We start from the raw sequence: 24,770 nt of genomic DNA, 5'->3' as shown, positions 1-24,770 counted from the left end.
GATAGCTGAAAGATACTATTCTTGGCAATCTTGAAATGTGTTAGCTGTGAGAGTGTGTGCCTATTTCAAAATGTTTTTACAAGTTCCTATTTTTTTAAAAAAAATTAAACATGTTTTTATTTTATTATTAGTTGCATTGTTTTACTAGAATTTTGTTTGCACCCCCGTGGCTTCTTTGAGAAGAATAGTGGGATAGAAACTGAATGAGTGAATTAATAAATAAAAATTGCCACTCTCAGACGTGGCAATCCAAAGGGCTAACTCACTCTGATATTGCCCTTTCGGTAGTAGTTCACTGACAATGGCACACCCAGTGAAGAATAGTGTCCTCTGAAAGTTGTTATAGTTCCTTTTACTGTGCTGCTGAGATCAAACAGCCCATGGTCACCCTGTGTTGAATAACAGTAGCTTACAGGTGAACAGGTAATTTTTATATAAGCTGCCTCTTTCTTTTCCTATTGTAATGAATAACAAATTTAATAAAAAATATGCGATAGAAATTCATCTGTGTCCTACACGGCAATCTTACACATGTCTACTCAGAACAGGCAAAGATGTGTCAGCCCGTTTCTGTTCAGTGACAGTTTTGTGTGCATTCAATTATTGGTCTCTTTCATTTTTTGTGAATTTAAAAATGTAAGCATGAAAAACTTGAATTTAAATTATATGCAGTTTCCTTCCTTCAAGTAAACATTGTATATGCATTCTGTATGCATTTTCATTGCATTTCCCTTAAAATATGCATGTTTGTACTCAATTTTTCTACAAAAGATTCATTTTGGTACGCATTTTTAAATCAAAACTGATTTTTTGCACCACAAAATTCATACAAGTGTGTATTCTGACTCATCAACATGTAAGTCTGGGACTGTTGAATTAGTTTACTTCATCAGAATCCACATCTAACAAATTTCTCCTCCGTCCTTAGTCAGAACTAGGCCCTACTGAAGTTTATTCCCAGGTAAGGCAGGATTGCAGCCTTAGAGAAAAAATTCAACCAAGATACTTCTTTGGGGACTCCACAAATGGAGAACATTCCATTTGAACTTTTCCAGACCATGCTATAAGACAGATGCATAAATGTAATCATAAATAATAAATATATCCTTAGAGGATCAAATGTTGCTGAACTACAGCTCCCATCATCCCTGCCCTTTTGTCATTCTTGTTGAGGTTGATGGGAGTTAGTACCACAATATCTGGGGGGCCAAGAGTTCCCTGCATCAGAAATGATGTTTCTGAAATTGGCCTGTCCTGAGGATCCTAGTGCATACCAGATCTTGTCTCACATTTGCCACAGACCTGCAGTTAGTGAAGAAGAGCAGGAGATACTTAAGGGGAAAAGGATGCGTGTGATGCAGATGCAACGGATCTGGGCTGGAGAAGGACCCTGTCAGAAACTAGGAGACCTCATGGTGATGCTAGGTATGTGGTTCTGCTCACCCTTTTTGCATTTTTTCCCATTCCATATTTTTTTGCCGCCTTCCTTACATAGAATGATGTTGCCCTTCTCTTCCAGGAGCTGTGGGTGCCTGCGAGTATGCTGGGTGCACACCTAGATTCTGCGAGGCAAATGGCCTACGCTACAAAGCCATGGTTGAAATCAGGCGCTTGCGTGGACAGCTAACAACTGCAGGTAAAGGCCCCAAGGAGTCACTCTTGGTACTCAGCTGTTTTCTGCCTGTGCTGTATAACCCTCATGAGGTCTGTGCCAGTAGGATGCTGAAGAATTGGCTCAGTTTCTTTAAAAAAAAACCATTTCTTTATTAAGCTGTTTAATGCTTAAAAATATACATCAAAACACAGCCTTTTCTTTTAAAAAACCAATTATGTAACCAATTATTTTGAGTTGTATCCAGTGAGGTCATCCCACTTGTGCAAGGACTTCTGCTTGTGCAACTAAACATTCCTCCACACATGCCCCCCAAGCACAACCCATCGGCTCCAGAGAATTGCAGGGAAACAGAACAGATTTGAGATGCACTCTGGGAGAGGAGAGGGAGGAGAAGTCCTTGCATGAACAGGAAGACATTGTTTGATCCAGCCCTTTCTCTCTTAATATAATGCTGTATATATCTTAAACACATTGAATATATCAATATATCAGATATATATGTTAAATCTATTAACATATTCAAGTACATCAATATTCTAAATATGGTACAATAGTAATATCTTCTATAAAAATCATCAAACCCAATATTTAATACACACATATCTAATAAAAGTTTGTGTGTTTATAAACACATAAACATTATAAACAACAAACTAATTCTGAAACCACATATGTTCAATTCCAGTCCAAGTCACTCCTGTTCATTATGTATAGACTGCTAAGTAATAATTCTGCTTGTGGAGCAAATCCAAAATAATGAAATTTTCCACCCACAAAACAAAGATCCAATAGTACAGAGGGAGGGAGAAGCAAATTTATTCTGGGAGCGAGAAATCAAGAGGTACCAGAGATCATATTACAAACATATGTTGGATAATGGAACAGACCAAGAAACTGCAAAAGAAAATCACTCTGTACTTTATAGATTACAGCAAAGCCTTTGATTGTGTAGATCATGAAAAACTATGGAATGCGTTAAAAGAAATGGGGGTGCCACAGCATCTGATTGTCCTGATGCGCAACTTATACTCTGCACAAGAGGCTACTGTAAGGACAGAATATGGAGAAAGCGATTGGTTCCCCATCGGAAAGGGTGTGAGAAAGGGGTGTATTTTATCACCCTATTTGTTTAATCTGTACGCAGAACATAACATATGGAAAGTGGGATTGGACCAAGATGAAGGTGGTGTGAAAATTAAAGGGAGAAATATCAATTATTTAAGATATGCAAACGATACCATACTACTAGCAGAAACCAGTAATGATTTGAAACGAATGCTGATGAAATTTAAAGAGGAAAGCACAAAAGCAGGACTACAGCTGAACATCAAGAAGACTAAAGTAATGACAACAGAAGATTTATGCAACTTGAAAGTTGACGATGAGGACATTGAACTTGTCAAGGATTATCAATACCTCGGCACAACCATTAACCAAAATGGAGACAATAGTCAAGAAATCAGAAGAAGCCTAGGACTGGAGAGGGCAGGTATGAGAGAACTAGAAAAGGTCCTCAAATGCAAAGATGTATCACTCAACACTAAAGTCAGGATCTTTCAGACCATGATCCGATCTCTATGTATGGATGTGAAAGTTGGACCTTTCTTGTCCTCCTCGATCTCTCAGCGGCTTTTGATACTGTCGACCACAGTATCCTTTTGCTTCGCCTGGAGGGATTGGGAATTGGAGGCACTGTATTACAGTGGTTCCATTCCTTTCTCTCCGACAGGTACCAACAGGTAGCGTTGGGGGAGGAGGTGTCAGACCCTTGGCCTCTCAATTGTGGTGTGCCACAGGGCTCTATCCTCTCTCCCATGCTGTTTAACATCTATATGAAGCCGCTGGGGGCAATCATCAGGAGATTTGGGCTGCAGTGTCATCAATATGCGGATGACACTCAGCTCTATCTCTTGTTTAAATCTTCACCAGAGTTGGCTGTGGAGACCTTGTCCAAGTGCCTGGAATCCGTGAGTGGATGGATGGGAAGGAACAAGATGAAGTTGAACCCTGATAAGACCGAGGTACTACTTGTGGGAGACAAGAGAAGGTTGGGCGACTTTGACCTGAAGTTCAATGGGGTGAGTCTACCCCTAAAGGACCAGGTCCGCAGCCTTGGGGTTGTGCTTGATTCCAGGCTGTCCATGGAGGCTCAGATTTCGGCAGTGAGCCGGGCAGCCTGGTACCAACTACACCTCATACGAAGGCTGCAACCCTACCTTCCTGTTCATCAGCTCCCACTAGTGGTACATGCCCTGGTCACCTCTCGTTTGGACTACTGTAATGCGCTCTACGTGGGGTTACCCTTGAAAACGGTCCGGAAATTACAACTGATACAAAATGCGGCGGCTCGACTACTTACGAATAGTTGCCGCCGAGATCACATCACACCAGTGTTGTTCGACCTACACTGGCTTCCAGTTGTTTTCTGGGCCCAATTCAAGGTGTTGGTCTTGACTTTTAAATCCCTACACGGTTTCGGCCCAGTTTATCTCACGGAGCGCCTTCAACGCCACCAATTATGCCGCCCGACAAGATCGGCCACACAGGGCCTTCTCTCAATCCCGCCAACAAAAACAGCCAGATTGGTGGGTACAAGAGAGAGGGCATTCTCAGTGGCGGCCCCCACTCTTTGGAACTCCCTCCCACAAGATCTCCGGCACGCCTCTTCCCTAAATGTATTTCGGAAAGCCTTAAAGACCTGGCTCTTCCAGCAGGCCTTCGGGGTATCCGGGGAGGGTTAATTGTTATAACTGTAATGCCTCCTGCCCAGTTTTAATATTGTTGTTGCAGATGTATTGTTTTTATATTGTATTATTGTATTTTATTAATTGTATTTTAACAATGTTGTAAGTCGCCTAGAGTGGCCATTGGCCAGATAGGCGACAAAGAAATTAAATTTATTATTATTATTATTATTGGACAGTGAAAAAAGTGGATAAGAGAAAAATCCACTGATTTGAAATGTGGTGTTGGAGGAGAGCTTTGCACATATAATGGACCATGAAAAAGACAAATAATTGGGTGTGAGAACACATTAAACCAGAACTATCATTTAGAAGCTAAAACGATGAAACTGAGGTTATCAAAGTTTGGACACATCATGAGAAGACATGATTCACTAGAAAAGACAATAATGCTGGGAAAAACAGCAGGGAGTAGAAAAAGAGGAAGGCCAAACAAGAGCTGAATTGATTCCATAAAGGAAGCCACAGACCTGAACTTACAAGATCTGAACAGGGTAGTTTATGACAGATGCTATTGGAGGTCGTGGATTCATAGGGTCACCATAAGTCGTAATCAACTTGAGGGCACATAACAACTAAAACCCATAGCTTATTATTCATAATACTCATTTTTATGTCTAGTGCCTACAGCTTGTTTTGAGAAGGCAGGCCCTTGTGTTCCCTGAAAGAGATCACAGATGTTTGAAACAGGTTTGAAATTCTAAGGTATCTTTCCCCATGTAATATCCTTTAATTTGGCCATTAATTTGAGGGGCTTTAGGTATCAATTATCTCTTTTAATGTGGTCTTTTAATTAGGTGTTGCAAGACCTGTCTTTTTTTGTGCTGATCTCTTCTGAGGTTGTGTTATGTTTGGTGTTTTAATGGGTTTGTTATAACTGGTTTTAATCCTATTGTTGTAAGCCGCTTTGGGTTGCTTTGCAAAGAAAGCAACTAATAAATCATCATCATCATTGTAGTGAAAGCTGGGAGGGCAAACCCCACCCGCTACCACCATGTAGTGAAAGCGGGGAGCCTTCCCCATCTGCTCTCACTGTCCCAGGAGTCAATTCCCAGCCTTGGGCAATTGATCCCAGCAAATCCTGCTTTGCCAAGGTTGTGCACGCTCACACCGACCCTGCAAGGTAGTAACTGCCACCACCCTTCTGGCTGGTTAGCTACTCTGGGGTGAAGGGAACCTCAGAGCCCAGTTAAACACCAGAGCTTCTCAGGACAAGAGTATCAATACACTGCTTGCCCTTTCTGAAGTCTCAGGTAAAACGTTACTTGTTACAGGGTAGTTGTAGTCGAATGGCAAGGACTGAATTTAGGAACTGACCACTCTCTCTGAAATGAACACACGTTGGTTAAAGTAATTAAAGTTTATTAAAAATAAAAATAGCATAAAAGTATTACAAATAACAAAGAGGTGCACAAAGTAAGTTTTAGCAGCAAATTGAATCCTGTTACCATACACCCCAAACAGGGCAAGGTTTGGTAAGAAAAACAAGTAAGATAGTTTTTGGCACAAATCAAAAATAACAAAGCTTTCGTGCCTAAGCTATACTCACATACCATAGGATCTACAGATGGATAGCCTTCTCCTCTCCGGGATTTGCGAGTCAGGATGGAAATGGAGCCACAACAGAACATCACCTAAGAGTCAAGGTGGTGCTCCAAAGTGGGACACAAAAACCCAAAGTTCTGAGCTTCTTATGGAAGAAATCTTCCACCCAGCCGGAGACAATTAACCAATTAGGATTTTATCAAAAGGATGAAAAAACTATGTTCCCACAACACCAAGTGTCTCCTCTTGGTTTCCCAAGGCAGTTCCTTGAATTTTATGGCCTTGACGGAACCAGGCCCCTTCTACTGATAACAAGGTGTGAAGCTAGCTTGTAATCTCATACAGCTGGGCTTGTAAATTGCCAAGTCACAGCGATGAGGCAAAACTAAACATTTAACTGCTTACTGGCAGGTTACAGAAAAAGATGTCAAGGGGAAAAATCCCCACAAGGCTTTGGTGTACAGCCATTTTAAATACAGGCCAGGGCAAGGCTGGCAGGCTGGCACTATAATCATCATCATCATCATCATCTCCCATACGAGTCTACTCCAAACTAGAGAACTGATAAGGCCTTGCCTCATGAACCATCTTTTTGGTAATACCCTCAAACCTCTAGAGTGCCCTTCTGCAGGTGGCTGGTTTGCTATGATTATGATTTATAATTATTTATATTTATTGGTCACCTCATGCAGAAGCCTCTAGGCAACATACAAAATGAAACAAATTTAAACATGCAAACAGAAAAATATTACTATTAATTATAAAAATGTTTTAAAATAACACCAAGCCACAACAAAACCAACTTCAATCCTGGCACGAGAGAGAGAGAGAGTGTGTCACAAACTCACCCATCATAGCAGAAGAATCGTCATCAGATTAGGCAGAGACTGAAATAAATGATAAAATAATGTTTAAATAAGAGATTTTAAGTGGGGTGAGAGAAGAGGAAGGTCTTTGCCTGGTGCCAAAAAGACACTAACCTAGGCACCTGGTGAGCCTGATTAGGGGGAGAGTTAAAAAAAAGGTGGGCCACCACTGAGAAGGTCCCCCCTCTTGTTGCCACCCCCACCTTTGCTTTTCTTTCAATAATTCCCTTGCATCCTTTGGTTTTGCCCCTTTGCTGTTGTTCTGAGTTTTTTAAGGATGCTATTCCTCAGTAACAACCTAGGCCTTCTTTATTCAGCCTGGCCTTCTTCAGCTTTCCAAGATTCTCCTGATTTTTTGTTTTATTTTATTTTTGCCTTTCCTCCAAGTGAATTCAATCTGCTCAGATGTCAGCCTCTTCATTGATCCCAAAATGAAGCCCCCAACGGAAACACAGGTGATTTTCTTGAGGCAGATCGTCCTGGCAGGGCTAGGAGACCACGTTGCCCGGAAGATCCAAGCTGAGGAGCTCCTAGATGAGAAGTGGAAAAATGGTTACAAGGTATTTATTTATTTAGTTATTTATTTATATCCCGTGCTTCCCTCCCAGTAGGAGCCCAGGTACACTCAGTGCTATCATATTCTGCCCCCTCACGTAATTCCCACATATTTGTTCACTTTAAATCATTTCTGGCAGGAATGGGAAACCAAGGGCCGCGATCCCTTCTGAGCAACCTTCCAAGGGCCACGTGCAAGAAGTGGGCAGAGTGACGACTGTAAATGTCACCTTTGTGAAGCAGGCTAGTTTCTGCAGACTCACACACCCCTCTCCATCCTCCATCCATGTAAGCAAGAGGCATTATCAAGACTTCAAGGAGACATTCCAGCCAGGCAAAACACATAAAGAGGGTGCAGAGCAGGGCCATTGAGGGGTCTGGCAGAGGAGAGGCCAGATAGAGCAGTCTGGAGGGCTGCATTTGGCCCCTGGGCATAAGGTTCCTTACCCCTGATTTATGTCCTCCTGCTGAGGCATAATCTCCTAAACCTCTGACAGTTTTTCCAGGTGTAAGAGTACAGTGTGTCACCAGGTTATAAGCATCTGCCTGAACAAGGCACCACAGCCCTTTTGGAAAAATCTAAAGATTCACCTTCACCCCCTTGGGGAGGGACACTGGCTTTCCCCTGAAGGTGAAGTGTTGTTATTCACCTGCACTTGCTGTTGTCTTTGATAATATTTTAGCAGTGGAGGAGGGGCTGCCTGTTTTTGGTAATTGCTGGTCGCCTAGTAATTTATTTATGAGTGTTTTTACTATATTTCTGCAAAAGCACCTTGAAAGAGTTTTACTATCAAAGATGGCATATTTAATATTCTTTAAAAAATAAAATAAATGTCAGCGTTGCAGGACGCTTACTGGGGCAGTAGCAGAAGCCCCCTCCCCCACAGGGGGGCATTGTCCCTGAGTCCCACAGTGGTGGTTCTCTCTTGGGAGATAAAGCTGTGTGTGCAGTGTGGGTTATTCTGTGTCCCCCAAAGTCACCTGCTGCCCTCAGGGGCGGCAGAGGACGCTGCCCCATCCCCACAGGTGGAGTAAGACTCAGCTGCAAGTCCAGCCAGCTTTTGTACATGAAATGGAGTACGGGAGGGAGGTGTTCTGGCTCTTGTGCTTTGTCTAAAGTAAGAAGAAACAGTGGGCTCAGGCAGGATCTGTTTTTGCTAGGGTCCCAAGGTCCACCATTTGGAGCCAGGTGCAGAATAGTTCTTGATTTAGTAAGAGGCAAAGCCTAAACAGTGACTCATGCAGAGAAGTAATCAGAAGCCTCCTCTGAAGGTGGATTTATTTTGCTGTGCCTTTTGCATTGGCCACAATCGCACAATCTCCGCCGGCCCAGTGCAGAGGCACAGAAGAACCAAACATCCTTTGGGTCAAGCTGTGAGCTCTTTGCTTTGAAATCTTGCTGGTCTCTAATGTTTTTGGCCTTTTCATTTGTTTTTTGCTTTCTGCTTTCCATCTCCTCCGCCCACTGCCACCTCCGTGACCCTTGCCAACCCAGACTCCTCTTCTGGATGATCCAGTCTTCATCCACCCCGGTTCCATCCTTTTCAAGCAACTCCCTGAGTTTGTGGTGTATCAGGAGATTGTTGAAACGACAAAAATGTACATGAAAGGTAAAATCAACTCCTTTTCCCTTTTGTTTTCTCTTGGGGATAATCCTAAGAGCCCTGCTGGATCAGCCCAGAGTTCTCTTTGGCCCAGGGAAAAGGCCTTTGGCTGGGGCTGATGGGAGTTGTACTTCAGCAACAGCTGGAGGGCCAAGGTTTCCCCACACCTGCTTCAGCCCAGCATCCTGTTTCCTTTAGGAGCCTCCAGGAAGCTTACAAGCAGGGTGTTTAGGCAACAGTCCTCTCCCTGCTGTTGCTGCCTAGCAACTGGAGTTCAGAAGTATACTGCCTCTGAAAATGGAGGTTCTGTTTACCTATTATGGCTTAATAGTCATTGATGGGCTCCTCCCCCTCCTTGAGTTGGTGGAATGAATCCCCTTTTTAAAGCCATCTAACCCAGCTGTTATAATCATATGAATTATTTCTGCAACCTTTCTTGCCTGCAGGAATAGGCAATGTGGGGTGGGGGTTGTGACAAAGTGGAGGAATTCCCTTTTATTTCTCGGATGCAGGCAAGAGCTTTGTAATTGTTTCAATAAATGTATTGTTTAAATACATAAGGATATTACTTTCCTTTTGAAGTTGAGACTGTATAGATTGGCATTTCAGTAGTGTCCCTATATTCTCAGAAGCTTTATCACGGGCTCTTCAACAAGGTAGTTCAGTGATAGCAAACAAGCTTCACAGAAAAATTGCCAATATGCCCTTACCTGTAGGGCCACATTCACACCTTACATTTCCACCATTATTGTACAGCCACAAGAGTGGCTGTATACTATCGCCACCATGGGTTTTTCGCATTCCACAATGTTAAATTGAAAATATCACCCCCCTATGCCATTTTGATGCTTCTCATAAGCTCATTTTAAAACAAAACCTTACAAAATTTATAGTCCTGAACTCAGAAACGCTTGCTTAACAACCCACTAAATGTTTATGGCTATACACAAAACAATCAGAGAGAATCAAGAGTTCAAAGTGTAGAAAGAGAGAAAAACAAAACAGACCCCTGTTGGACTTTTTTCTGTCAGTGTTCTCATAATCTGTTGAAATTAATTAAATTTTAGCCATGTTCACAGAGTACCTGTAATCCTATTACAGACCTTGCCCCATACTCTGAATTTCATCTTCTGCAGTTAAAAAGTTTTTAAAAATGCCTGGCTGATTTTTAATTAATTTTAAGAAATTTAACATTGGAATCAATGATAAGCGCGAGCATGCTCAATAAGAACAAACTGTTCTAAAAGCCAGACTCACAGCTGTTTGGCTTGGCTAATCAGGGGGCAATACCAATGCCAGACCTTTATTTATATTTAAACAGTCATGGCTTCTCCCAAATAATCTTGGGAATTATAGATGCTGAGAATTGTTAGGAGACTCCTAGTCCCCTGACAGAGCTCCAGCGGCCAGAGTGGTTTAACAGTCAGCCCCTCTTCTGGGGATTGTAGCTCTGTAAGGGGAATAGGGCCTCTCCTAGCAGCTCTCAGCATCCTTTACAAACTACACTTCCTAAGATTCTTTGGGGGAAGCCATGACTGTCTAAAGTGGAATAAAGGTCTGTTGTGGATGTGGTCAGGGACAGCTTTGGTTTAAATTTGGGTGGGAGATCACATGTGCCTGCTGTAGAATAAAAAGGTGAGGAAAAGGCTTTATAAACAGTCATGGCTTTCCCCAAAGGATCCTGGGAACTCATTTGTGAAGGGCGCTGAGAATATTCCCATCACAGAGATCCAGTTTCCAGAGTTCACTGGGAAGAGTGGCTGATTATTAGACCACTCTAAGAATTGTAGCTCTGTAAGGGCTATTTCCCTTACAGTTCTCAGCACCCTTCACAAACAGTACTTCCAGGATTTTTGGGGAGAGCCATGACTGTTTTAAAGTGTTATGATACTCCTTTAAATGTATGGTGCAGATGGGGCCTGAGAATCTTGCATGTTACCATCCCACAAAAGCCAGACTAAAATCCCCACTTTTCCCCTCAACCTTCTTTCGCTGAACTGCTTATACTTTTCTGAAGGTGTCTCAGCAATTGAACCGGAATGGATCCCACTCCTTTTGCCGCCATACTGCCACTTCGAAAAACCCCTGGAAAACCCTCCTCCTTCGTACTGCCCTGAAACAGGCAGCATTCGATGCCACAGGCCAAGTGTCTTCTGTAAGTTTCTCTTTTTTTTTTTCAATTAATTTTTATTCTAATTTTCAAAACCAAAATAATACAAAAAGAAAACAACACAAATCAATAACTAATACAATACAAAAAAAAAATACATATATATAAAAATATTGACTTCCGATTTGTCATAGTTCAGCTATAAATCTATAATATATAACAAACCTATCTCTTAATAGATTATAAAATCACCTTCCTCCAGCGGTTATCTTAGTTGGTTTCAAATCTCATTAACATCATATCATTTTAATATTCCACAAAAAGTCAAAGAGAAGTTTCCAATCCTTGAGATATATATCAATCAATTTTTTTTCTAAATAAACATGCCAATTAATCCAGCTCATCAAATCTACTAAATCCAGTAATTTCAAAACACTATAATTCAACTATAAATCTATAATATATAACAGACCTATCTCTTAATAGATTATAAAATCACCTTCCTCCAGCAGTTATCTTAGTTGGTTTCAAATCTCATTAACATCATATCATTTTAATCTTCCACAAAAAATCAAAGAGAAGTTTCCAATCCTTGAGATATATGTCAATCAATTTTTTTTTCTAAATAAACATGTCAATTAATCCAACTCATCAAATCTACTGAGTCCAGTAGTTTCAAATCGCTCTTCTGTCATTATCCATATTGGGTCCATCTTCCATCTTTACGCACCCAAAAATCTTGCTGTCATAGTCATATAATAAAAGTCTGATAGGAATTTCCTCCATCACAGATATTTTCTTACCATCAAATCCAAACGTAACACTGAAGTATTGTTTCAAAGCCGCATCTCTGCTCCTCTTTTCCACATGATACACTAGTACATTTCTTGAAAGTTTTTCCATTGACACAAAACAGGGATTAATTCTATTAACTTTCTCCATTTCAAGTTCCATGAAATCCTTCCAGTCCAGGAATTTTTTTGAACCGATAATATCTTTATCTCCAATCTCTTCAATTCCTTCAGAGACAGCGCTGTATTCCAAACTGTAATATTTATCTCCAGGATCCGTCACAACCAGGAAATCCAAATCTTTTTTCATGTCCATATTTAAGCCAATCTCCATAGATTGAACCTTGCCTTTAATTTCTCTTTCATCCTTTTTTTGTTTTCCAGATCTATCTTTATTCTCCTTTCTCATAGAATCCTGAGTTTCTTTCAGCTCCTGTCTCATTTCATGAAATTCAGTTCTCCACGCTTGTCTATTATTTCTCAGTTCTTGTTTTATTGAGTTAATCCCATCCATTATTTTCTGAAGCATGTCTAGAAATAAAGTCCCTTCTTGTACATCCATGATCTTCTTGCCATTCTTAAAACCAAAAGAACAAAACTCCTTCAATTTTCAATGTCCCAAGCAAAGAGCAGTTTATTTCTTTATCCAGTTACAAAGGAGTTAATCTTTCCAACCAACTAACGTCACACGCTAGACAGTCCTTATCTCTTAAATGTCCAGAAGTGCAAAAACAGCTTTTAGTTCACAGCGTTCAAATAACTAGTAGCAGAGAGAATGAGCAGATTCGTCAACAACAACAACAAAAAAAGTAGATCAGAAAAAATAGTCCCTTATATATATTACACAAAAGTCTTGTAAATCAAAAAGATTTCTTATCTCTCCCAATCAGAAAGCTCTCATCCGTTGTAATCTTTAAAACGCAATTTTCCATGTCAGCTTTTTGCAATAAAAAAAAAAAAGATAAGCTATTTATATTTTCTTCGCCCTTAGTTCCGTAAATAAAGAAGGAAAGTCTTACCTCATCTAGGTTATCTTAATTGCTGTTACTTTGACAAATCTCTTTAGCTATATAGATAAGAAAATGATAAATGTAGACAGGAGGTTTGCCTGCTAGTCCGTTAAAAAAAAACGGGTCACTTATCCAGCTGAGCTAGCATAAAATCCTCGCTCTGTCTGAACTGCTGGAAGACAGACAATTCTGACGAATTCCAGGCTCCAACAATCAAAACAAAACTATGTGGCAGATCTCACGCTTCTTCCTTATCCGGAAGAAATCATCCCCAGTCAGAAAAAACCCTTCTGACTGAATTTAAAACTGGATGTTTCATCCAAGACGGGAGCCCGTCTCAGAGGCAGCACAGGCGGAGGGATCCTCCTGGGAAGTTCGTCTTCTGTAAGTTTCTCAAAAGTAGTTCGGCTTCTACAGGAAGCAGATTCATCACTAAGTCCATAGTAAGGCAATGTTTTTATCATGGCAGACAAAATAGTGTACAAGCTTTTGAGTTATCCAGGACTTTTCATCAGGCTAGGACAGAGCAATTGGGCCGGTTGGCAGTCTGGAAGGAAAAAGGTTGGCTGATGTTGAAGCACCTCTAGATGGACCAGTGGTATGACTCAGTATAAGCTATCTTCCTGTGTTCATTTAGACACCACATGCTTGCTGGGAACAAGCAACAAAATTATGGCTGAGACGCCATCTCTAAAAACACAAGAATTGGCTGTCATCCAGGCTTATTACTGTCAATCTTTCAGTGCAAACAGTGTCCATATTGAGAAGGTTCTGCTACTGATATGCATTGGAAATAGAAGTTCTACTGCGATGACAGCTACTTACATTTTTCTGGCTTCCATTTGTGTCCTTCAAGCCCTACCCATGTGTAGGTGGAACTTGGAGAATGCAAACAAGAGGCAAAGCAGAACCTGGAGACTTCACTGCCCTTCTCCTGCCCACGGTGGCTTCTCCTGTTGAGGGAGACAGAATGAAGAGGCCAAGTGTGGAGTACCTTAACAGACCATGTTCTTCTTGCAACCTTTCTCTGCAGATCGAGTAGGCTGGCAGCTTCCTCCTGTGGAGGTGGATTATCCAGAAGGCATTGAGCGCTACAAATATTTTGCCACGTTCTTACTGGAGGGGAAGGTACACATGTTTTTCTCTCTTTAATTCTACTCCTTAACCCCCCCCCCCTTTATTATTGTCGTTTGGGTTTTGTAAAGCACCCTGGGAATTTTAATCAAGGGTGTGGTGTAAGTACCTAAAATAAAATAATAAATTCAGTGCCCACTTTTGACAAGCAAATTAATTAGGGCAGTTTTATTTCATTAATCAAATAAATATAATGGTTTATAGTTTTATCTTGCTGTTGCTGTAAGCTATGCAGAACGTTGCTGTTGAGCAGCAGTCAGTTATTGTTAATATAATAAATAGTAAATAATATAAATGGGGTGTTTTAAAACTTTTTAATAACTAAAAAGGTGCCCTGATAATTGGGCAGCAGATCATATATACATACAGTTATGTTTATAACTCATCTATCCTTCATTGAGCTCAAAGTAGCATACATGGTCATGGTTCTTCTCGCACTCTCTGTTTTATCTTCACAATAACCTTGTGATGTAGATTAATCCAAGACAAGTGGTTCAAGTTCACCCCAGTGAGCTTCATGGCCGAGTGAGGATTTGAACCTGGGTCTCTTCTGTCCTAGTCCGACACTCTAACCACTATATCACACTGACTCAATATTTTAAAATATGTAAGAATGGCAAATGCCATCAGAAAAGGCGCATTCTGGCATTCCCCTTTCTCTCACACCCAGGAGGGAATTCTTCTTCCAAGATGCTGCCTCTTCATTCATAAATGTGCATCCAAAAAACAAAACAAAAAAAGAGGCAGGTTGTGTTTTCCTTTACAAATGCTTTTTTTTTTACTCTTGTGCATATTTAATAGACTAAAACTCATGTAATTCAATATCTTACAATTACTTAAATCATGTGGCAGCCCTAAAATCCAGTGTAACACTGTTTCTTCTTTTAGATCGTTAAAAAATTGGCCACTTACAGCCGCTGCTTGCTGTCCAGTCCGGTAACAATGCTGAAAACATGGTCCAAGTAAGCTGTTGACAATTGTGCATATAATTACAGGAAGGGAAGGAGGGAAATAGGCGCTCTTAAAAGTATAGTAGACATCAGTACCCTGGGAAATAAATAGTTTAGAAGTGGTTGTACATCCCCTGGTCCAGTCACCGTATCTTAGAGGTGAGAAACCTGTGGGAGTTGTAGTTGTTGGACTGCATTGTGACAGCATTATCCCTGACCATTGGCCATGCTGGCTGGGGCTGACGGGAGTCAGAGTCCAACAACATCTGGTGGGCCACAGGTCTTCCACTCCTGCTGTATATATTTTTCTCCTTGTCTGCTGGATAGGAAAGGGGGGGGGAAATGATTTACAGCAACCGTCGTACACAGCTATGCTTCCTTGGCTGGGGAAGGGAGGTACGGCGCTGTGGCTGCTACACAGTCATAGTAACTGGGGCCACATCTCGTCACCTGGAGGCCATGTTTACTCAGAGGCAACCAGGTGAGGGCCTGATTTTGTATGGCTGCTCTACAGGAAGTTGTCTGCTTGACAAAATTGGGATCGCCTACCCATCTAGCTCAGTCTCTTGCCTTCATCTGTTGTAAAATGGTTTGGAGTAGATGGCATTGTCATAAAAGACTGGGTCCTCAGCCAGCCTAGTTACTATCCAACACTACTGAATAGTTAGAACAAAGACAAAAAGTATATAAAATTATGCATATCACTAGAAATTCCTTAAGTGATGTACAGCCTAAAAAATATATTATTAAAACAAGAACAAAAACACAACCTAAAACCAATAAAATAGTAATTTAAAACCATATAAAAGTGAATAAAACAGAAGATTGGTAGATTCAACACATAAAACAGGGAGTGATCTTGTGGGTCAGGGAAACCCAGGGCAAAAAGATAGGTCCTCACAAGACATCTGGAGCCAATGATGGTTGCTGCTTCACCTAAGGTAGTGTTGTTGTTATGTGCCTTCAAGTTTATTAAGACTTATGGCGACCCTATGAAACAGCGACCTCCAAGAGCATCTGTCATAAACCACCCTGTTCAGGTCTTGTAAGTTCAGGTCTGTGGCTTCCTTTATGGAATCAATCCAGCTCTTGTGTGGTCTTCCTCTTTTTCTACTCCCTTCTGTTTTTCCCAGCATTATTGTCTTTTCTAGTGAATCATGTCTTCTCATTATGTGTCCGAAGTATGATAATCTCAATTTCATCATTTTAGCTTCTAGTGATAGTTCTGGTTTAATTTGTTCTAACACCCAATTAGTTGTCTTTTTCATGGTCCATTATATGTGCAAAGCTCTCCTCCAACACCACATTTCAAATCAGTGGATTTTTCTCTAATCCACTTTTTTCACTGTCCAACTTTCACATCCATACATAGAGATCGGGAATACCATGGTCTGATTTTAGTGTTGAGTGATACATCTTTGCATTTGAGGACCTTTTCTAGTTCTCTCATACCTGCCCTCCCCAGTCCTAGCCTTCTCCTGATTTCTTGACTATTGTCTCCATTTTGATTAATGACTGTGCCGAGGTTTTGATAATCCTTGACAAGTTCAATGTCATTGTCAACGTTAAAGTTACATAAATATTCTGTTGTCATTACTTCAGTCTTTTTGACGTTCAGCTGTAGTCCTGCTTTTGTGCTTTCCTCTTTAAATTTCATCAGCATCCGTTTCAAATCATTACTGGTTTCTGCTAGTAGTATGGTATCCTCTGCATATCTGAAATTATTGATATTTCTCCCTCCAATTTTCACACCTCCTTTATCTTGGTCCAATCCTGCTTTCCGTATGATATGTTCTGAGTATAGATTAAACAAATAGGGTGATAAAATACACCCCTGTCTCACACCCTTTCCGATTGACAACCAATCGATTTCTCCATATTCTGTCCTTACAGTAGCCTCTTGTCCAGAGTATAGGTTGTGCATCAGGACAATCAGATGCCCCACAATTCCTAGATCTTCTCTGTTCCCTTCTTTTGCATTCCAGTCCCCCATAATTATCAGCACATCTTGTTTTGGTGTGTGATCAATTCCTTCCTGTACCTGTGCATAAAATCTCTCCAAATCCTCTTCTCTCCTTTTGCTGTTGGAGCATAGACTTGGATGGTGGTTATGTTAATAGGTTTCCCATTTAATCTCATTGATATCACTCGCTCACACCTTACGTTGTAGCTCCTAATTGCTTTTGCTACATCACTTCTCACTATTAAAGCAACCCCGTTTTGTCTTAGTTTCTCATTTCCTGCATAAAATATTTTGTAGATGCCTGATTGAAAATGTCCCTTTCCCGTCCATTTTAATCACTCACGCCAAGTATTATAAGGTGACACGTTCCATTTCTTGCTTGACAATTTCTAACTTTCCCTTGTTCATGCTTCTCACATTCCATGTTCCTACTGTGTATGTTGTACAACTTCAGACTCTCCTTTCACATCTGTGCGCAGCAGCCTCTGGGCTTCCTTTCGGCTTTGACCCAGCTGCATCATTAGCCACAGTGCTACTCTTACTTGTCCTTGTTCTTCCCCAGTAGCTCGGTGAGTGCCTTCTGACCTGGGGGGTCTCATCTTCCAGCAATATCTCATGTTGCATTTTGGATACTCTGTTCATAGGCAGAGGGAAGTGCATATTTGTAAGCCACTTTGAGCAACTCCTTTTGTGAAAGGGAAAAGTGGGGTGTAATTTTTTAAAAATAATACATAAATAGGCAAGGACATATCCCAGGGACTGCCCCAGGAAAGCCTCCCATAGTATAGTGTTGTTAATGCTAAGCAGGTGTGGTTCCGATGAGTGCCTGGGTGATAGGCCTCTGGAAGTCCCAGGTAACCCACTACGGGCTGTTCTGAAAAGAAGCTCACAAGGTATTGGTATGATAAAGGAAAATCCCTGTTTCTCCTGCAGGGGGCAGATGTGTGTGTTTTTTCTAGAAGGGGATAGAGAACAGCCATTAGAACTCTTTTCTTTCGGAAGTCTGAGCGTCTGTTTAATTTATGGGCAGAACTGATGCCTGTCTGTGTTGAAAATCCCTGCAGGCTCCAGCCCAGGACAGAATCATTGTTGCAAGCTCTTGTCTCTGAAAATGCCGATAACCGGGATGCTTTACTTGCTGCCTGGAAGAAGAACCCAAAATGTAAGCCGTACAGATGTGTGTCATCCTTGTGGATTCTTATTAACTTTGTTTCTGAGCCATGTTAAGCTTAACTCAAATTCAGCTGTCCTTTTTTTATCATTGATGATTAAGGGTTGTTGGCCTGTCCCTTGGAAGGGTGTTGCAACAACCAAGAGCTCTAGCCCTTTAAACCAGGGATAGGCAACCTGTGGCCCTGCAGATGTTGCTGGCCTACAACTCCCATCATCCCTGACCACTGCCCATGCTGACTACTAGGGCTGCTGGGAGCTGAGGTCCAACAACATGGGAAGGGCACCGGGCTCCCCTAGCACAGGAAAATGTATATCCTGTCTAGAAAGGATATTTTCAACTATGAGAAAGCTGTCTTTTCCTTTTGTGGAAATGTACAAATACAGGTTTTTAAAGCAACAAACAATCATAACAAAAATAAGATGAGACACAAACAAATTGAAAACCAGAGCAATTACAGAGCAAGATGGAACAACACAAAAATTGTATCCCTGCCTAATCACTGAGATTTTCTTTGGGAGAGTCCCTGTTAGTGGCCCCTCAGGGCTCAAATGCACAACTCTCATCCGCCAGGAGCCATGTGTTCAGTATTATTGGCCCCAATTCTGTGGAACTCACTCCCTTGAGAAGCGAAGACTGAGGGGAGATATGATAGCCCTCTTCAAGAACTTGAAAGGTTGCCCCACAGAGGAGGGCCAGGATCTCTTCTCAATCATCCCAGAGTGCAGGACATGGAATAATGGGCTCAAATTACAGAGTGTAAGCAAGGAAATGACAAACATCTTCCTAAATTATATCTTTTTTTTCCTCTTAAAAACATTCACGATGATGCAAAACAGCCATGGGTGGGTTTTTTTTATGTATTAATGTTTGTTTTTTGTGAGACAGAAAGCCAGGATATAAATATTTTGTTGTTTGTTTATATGGTGCTAAATTGCCAAAGTAGCTTCTAAGCAGTTTCCCAGTTCTAATACACACACAGATATACACACACCACCATTAAAATACACAATAAAACAATTCCATCAAACATTACAAGCAATATATCTAGATGATGATGATGATGATGGTGATTCTGGTCGGGAGATCAGAGGGAATGTCTGTATTCAATTATTTACACCAGACAGACTTAAGAAGCTCAATAAAAAGTTTTGTTAAATCATGTTTCTAAACCACATCTGTCTTTCATTATAGAGCAGAGAGACGGGAAGCCTGTACCCGTCCAGGCCTTATTGGCCTCCACCTCCCATTACTCCTAGCCAGTATGACTGCTGGAGTCCAGCAATATCTGCAGGGCTCCCCATCCCTGTCATGGAGGCTGCTTGTTAGTTAAATTTCTCTTTTTGTAGATTCTCATCTCTCTCTCTCTCTCTTGCTCTTTTTAAAGATTTGTTGTCAGAATATTGCCAGTGGATCCCAGAAGTTACATACCAAGAAGTATCTAAAATATGGCCGCCTGTGACTCCATAAATGTTCACTCAAGTTCTTCTTGTCCACCCATCCTGGAACTAGCACTGGCTGTGACAACACACGAGGAAAACCACTGTCTGTATTTGGAAGGAAAAGAGGGATCTTGTCCAAGGAGCAGCAGCGGGCAGCGTTCATTTGCCCCTAAGGAGCACCTTGCCCTTGACCTGGGCAAGCCTGCTGTTTTTCAGATTCAAGGCATGGAGCAGACCCCCACACACAGGAGAATAGAGGTGTTCACCCTCCATTGGATTGACTGGGGGAGAGGGGCGAAGTGCTGTGTGTTTGTCTATAGAAGGGTTTGCCAACCTCTTTTGACCCACGGGCACATTTGGATTTTTGAGCAAGCACTGTGTGTACCACCACTTCTGGTCACTTCTCCCTCCTTCAGATCAGGTCCCTTGGGCACACATTTCACTTTTTTCAAGGGATCTGGTAAATGTTGGGTGCAGCTGAATTAATCTGAGCCTTGAAAAGCACATAGAGGAGGAAGAGCATGGAAACTGGCAGTGCTCAGACCAAAGAGCTTTGTACATGTTCAAATACACTCTTCAGCTAGGTGGAACATATCCCAAATAAAAGTTGGATACAGGAAGTTCTGAAAGGCCAGTTTCTGGTTCATCTGCAGGCCTTAGTTGAAGTCAGACACCAAAATGAATGTGTTCTACTTCTCTGTAGAGAAGATTACCTGCACTGTATCTGAGTTCAGATAATATGGCAAGTTGCTGTTAATTTAAAAAATTGAAAGCCAAACTCCTCCTTGTGGTCACAGGATGCGAACCCAGGGAGAAGCTAGGCTCATTCTCTTAACCCTAAACTGTGGTTTAGCGCTGTCCAAAGCAGCCCACTGCCAGCTTATCTTTTGTCAAGTAATGTTTTAATTGTCTTCCTTCCACTGTTCTTTCTGCCCAGAGATTTGGAGGAGGGACTCTAATTTGGTATATAACAAGTATGGTGTGCCCTTAAATTCACAGCTCTCTGTATTACTCCGCTTCTGGAAGTCCTATTAATTTATTAAAGCAAAATTGGTGTATTTTTTGCCATCCTTAATGCACATTGCCACCAATCCTGATACTTCTTCTTGATATTTATTTGATCATCTGTGCTGTGATTTATATGCCTTTTTCTTTTCTTTTTTGCCCACTAAAATATGTACCTATTTCCATTTTTAATGAAAAGTAAAATGATAGAAACATTGCAAATAATGCCATTTTTAATGAGAAATGTGTACAGATTCTAGAACACCCACCAGTGCCTGTGTCAATCCGCCTTTGTAGTGTACCTTCAGTAGGGGGAGATCCTGCTTTGGGTTGACATTACATGCTGCTCCCGATATGCATGTCAATAGAACGCCCACCTGAACAGTTCCAGAACAGTGAGGTTTTCTTACCCAATTATCACCTCTCTCAACAGGAGACAGTGGCACTCCAGATGTTGTTGGACCCCAGGACCCATCAACCCTAGCCAAGGTAGCCAGTGGTCAGGGATGATGGCAGTTGGCTCTCCATATGTTGATGTGCTACAGCTCCTATCCTCCTTGACCACTGTCCATCTTGGCTGGGGCTGATGGGAGTCCAACAACATGTGGTTCCTCACCCCTGGCATAGGCTAATGCATATTCCGTGTAGAAAGGATATTTTCAAGTATAAGAAAGCTGACTTAGCTTAGCAGTTTCTGCACAAGGCAAACACATTTTGACAGGAGCACACACCCACACCAATTATTGTGCTTCATGTCTACTTCATCAACGGTGGCTCCTTTGTATACATGTATATGAAAACTCTTATGTTTGTAAATTGTTTTTATATTGCATTGATGCAATTTTCTGAAATAAATTGAGTTCATTATTTGTTTTTCAACTCAACTATGTGTTTTGCTATATGCACATGGCTTATAACAAACATTAAAATTATCCACAAAAACAGTTAAAACAAGTAATTAAAAGCATTTAAAGCAGCAGTAAAGTAAAAATATTAAGAGATTAAAACACATCCACATCTACATGTCTGGACAGGCTTGCCTGATGTCAATGGGCATGGAATTCCAAAGTATAGGTGCTGCAACGATAATGAAAATGATGATGATAATGACACTTTTAATAAATTATTTCAGGTCATACATCAAAAGCGATGCATACAATCCTTTCACAAAATAGTAACAAATAACAAAGACCCCAGGTAAGTAAGGTGTTTGGTTTTTTTCTTCTAATAAGGGTCACGTTTAGCTGTCTTTCAGCATTTAATATGGTCAGTGACCTTCATGTTTGTTTATTTGTCTCAACAGGTGCCTCCAGAGCTGTCCGTGGGTAGACAAAGGATTCGGCATATGTTCCTTTGATTATGTGCTTAATAAAACAATACCCTGTTCCTGCAACATCATCCATCCTCTGTGTTGTCATTTCAGAGCTTTTAGCTGTTTAGTCAATTTCTCTATTAATGCAGTATGCCATACTTTGTATCTAGACCTCTAGTGATAAATTTGCTGCACTCTTCCAGTCATGAGCTATAACTTGGCATGTCTTCGCCAATAAGAAGGTAATTTGATCTTTAAATTTCAGATACTTCAGATCATCAGAAAATATTTTTAACAAAGCCAGTTTGGGGTTGCAAATAACATTTTCACCTGTGATTGCCCAAATTTCCTCACAGACCATGTGCCAGAAGCTTAGAACCCACTCATATCCCTACCGCATGTGACAGAAAGAACGATTTTGTTACAGCCTTCCACCAGTTAGAGCTGGTTAAGTTTATTGTACTTTGCAATGTAAGTACAGTAGGGTCCTGCTTTTTGGCGGCCTGCTAATATGGTGGTTTTCAACTATAAGGCCCCACTCATACGGCGCTTATTCCGCTTTTACGGCATTTTTTTGGTGTCGGGTGCCATTGATGGAGTTTTGCTTTCCGGCGGGTTTTGCTTTTAGGTGGAGGTCTGGAACATAACCTACCGTATGAGTGGGACCCTACTGTACCATCTTTGGGGTATTTTTAAATTATTCTTATTTTGGCCGCAACAGACAGAATTTGGGGGATTGCTTGATTCCATAAAGGAAGCCACAGACCTAAACTTACAAGATCTAAACAGGGTGGTTCATAACAGATGCTATTGGAGATCACTGATTCATAGGGTCGCCATAAGTCCTAATCTACTTGAAGGCACATAACAACAACAAGGCAGTTGATGGAGTGCTGTTTCCCTCATCAGCTAGCCCTGGCTGGCTCAGATCAGCTGAGGGATCTCTTTGCATTATACAATTAGCTTGCGTTCCTTTGCTGTGTGGGGGAAGGACGTCACAGGCTTCCGTCACCGAATCAAATCACACCTGTTCTTCCAGGACTTGGTTAAATCTGCTCCAGAGTTTAGGGTTAGGAAGATCCTTTATAGTTGGTCAGACCATTGAATCAATCTTGTCAAAGAATTGTTCCCCTGGGTCCCTTGCCCTCAGCACCCCAAGGGGGGGGTTCTTTGCTTCCAAGAAGAATCCCAACACCTTTGGGTCTCTGCTTCCCAGGCAAACCCTCTTTAGGATTAAATCAATGGTAGAACTGCCACCACCCCTCTTTCCAGCTTCCTTCTCTGAGACAGGGGATCTCAGAGAGCTATGTGAGTTCTAAGGGTATTAACCCACATTAATCAACAGTAATCAGTAGCATTCAGCTATCAAGGACTGGATTTAGAATAATTAGTTTCAAGCCAATACACACCATTTATAAAAGAGTAGTTTATTTAAAAGAACAAAAAGAGAGCAGCAATTGTTTCCTTAAAGCTAATTGCCCTCAGCCAGGCTACAAGAGATACATTGGTATATCAAAGGTGAGAGGTTCAATACAGACAAAGAATATAACAAAGAGCTTGCTAAGCTAAGATCCTATACTCAGTAGAATAGCCAGGTTCCCAAAGGCTTTTGTCTGTAAAACTTCAGGAGAGTCGAGGTAGATGGAGATAGGGAACAACAACTGAAGGAATATCCTTCATTTTTATGGAGTTTACCGGTCCACAGGGAGGGGGGAGCAATTAGCCTTATTCCGCCCCTGCCAGGATCAACTCTTTTGAAGATAAGGGGGCTAGACAGCCCCACCCAGGGGTCCTGATCTTGTCCCATCCAGAGTCGATACCAGGAGACTGAGATGTTGGTGCAAGTAGATCTCATTTTATTAGAGTGATGGATACATCAAAAGCAGTGTACTTCATAGAAAACCGTACATTAACTCACTAGAAATCCCTAACTACACTCTTGACATGCTCTGTGACATAAGAAGAAAGTTGACTCAACACCCCCCTCAATACTCAGCAGACTTATATAGGGAAAGTTTTTGAGCGCAATCTCTCACTCCTTCGCACCCCCGCCCTCTGCCCGGTACGCTTTCCTGTTGCCGAGAGCAAGGTGAGGGGGGGGGGCGAGCCTCCATGGGCTCATCAGACGAAACAGGGTCCTTATCAACAGTCCAGGAAGTAGAGGGCTGAGAAGCATCAGGCGTCTCTAAGTTACTGCGGGACAAAGAGGGGTTACTGCTAATTCACGGCTTGGTGAAGGAGGAGTTACTGCTCTTTCGGAATCCTCCCCTAACTGACCCGTTGGGATGGTTGAAGGCTGAGCGCTGTCCCCAAGGGGGGCTGGGTCACCCGTGGGAATTGGCGGAGCATCTAACACACTCCTTTCCCTAATGTCTGGAATAGACACAACAACAGATGGATCTTCCACGCCTTCTGGCAGTTGAGGCATCTGCAACTCATGCCTTCCCCCTCCCTGCCCTTCCAGAGAGAGCTGAGACTTGACAGATCTACATCACCCCCTCTTCCTGACTTTTGATCTCAGAAAGCAGATAAAAGATAACAGCTAAGGTTCAGTTGCATCTTCTTGCAAGGTTGGAAATTGTCTGACACTGAGCTGCGGATCTTCCTCAGTAGGGTGTCCCAGGGATCCACAGACTCCCAGAATTCTCTCTGGTTGACCCATTTCAGCTTGACCAAAGTTAGCTATTCTTGACAAATCTAGCTCAGTATTGCCTACAACAGGGATGGGGAACCTCAGCCCTGGGAGCCAAATATGGCCCTCTAGGCCTTTCTGCCTGGCCCTCAGAACTCTCCCCAGGCTGCAGCTCCTCTCCTCAGGTCACATCCCAAGTGTTTTGTATGGCTGGAATATATCCTGGAACTCTGACGATGCCTCTTGCTTGCCTGGCTGGAGGATATGGATGTGTGTAGAAACTAACTTACTATATAAAGGTAAAATTTACATTCATTGCTC

At 41.7% G+C, this 24,770-nt stretch overlaps 1 protein-coding gene across 2 annotated transcripts in view; it reads left to right on the top strand.

Annotated features, from left to right (window-relative positions):
* The window catches only part of DHX37 (DEAH-box helicase 37), a 56,481-nt gene extending 35,097 nt beyond the window's left edge, over positions 1-21,384 (top strand). For both annotated transcript variants that reach the window (XM_061602855.1, XM_061602854.1), the window contains 9 exons: positions 1,301-1,425; positions 1,520-1,636; positions 7,158-7,330; positions 8,821-8,935; positions 10,947-11,084; positions 13,874-13,968; positions 14,863-14,936; positions 17,952-18,049; positions 19,446-21,384. In XM_061602855.1, the coding sequence (XP_061458839.1) occupies positions 1,301-1,425; positions 1,520-1,636; positions 7,158-7,330; positions 8,821-8,935; positions 10,947-11,084; positions 13,874-13,968; positions 14,863-14,936; positions 17,952-18,049; positions 19,446-19,528 (1,018 nt within the window). In that variant the 3' untranslated portion in view covers positions 19,529-21,384. The remainder of the gene's footprint in view (positions 1-1,300; positions 1,426-1,519; positions 1,637-7,157; positions 7,331-8,820; positions 8,936-10,946; positions 11,085-13,873; positions 13,969-14,862; positions 14,937-17,951; positions 18,050-19,445) is intronic.
* Positions 21,385-24,770: the final 3,386 nt, after the last annotated feature.

This window comes from Rhineura floridana, chromosome 19, assembly GCF_030035675.1.
Source record: "Rhineura floridana isolate rRhiFlo1 chromosome 19, rRhiFlo1.hap2, whole genome shotgun sequence".
NCBI classification, from domain to species: Eukaryota; Metazoa; Chordata; class Lepidosauria; order Squamata; family Rhineuridae; genus Rhineura; species Rhineura floridana.
The sequence above is the reverse complement of the archived record's forward strand: the minus strand, read 5'-3'. Positions and strand labels throughout refer to the sequence as shown.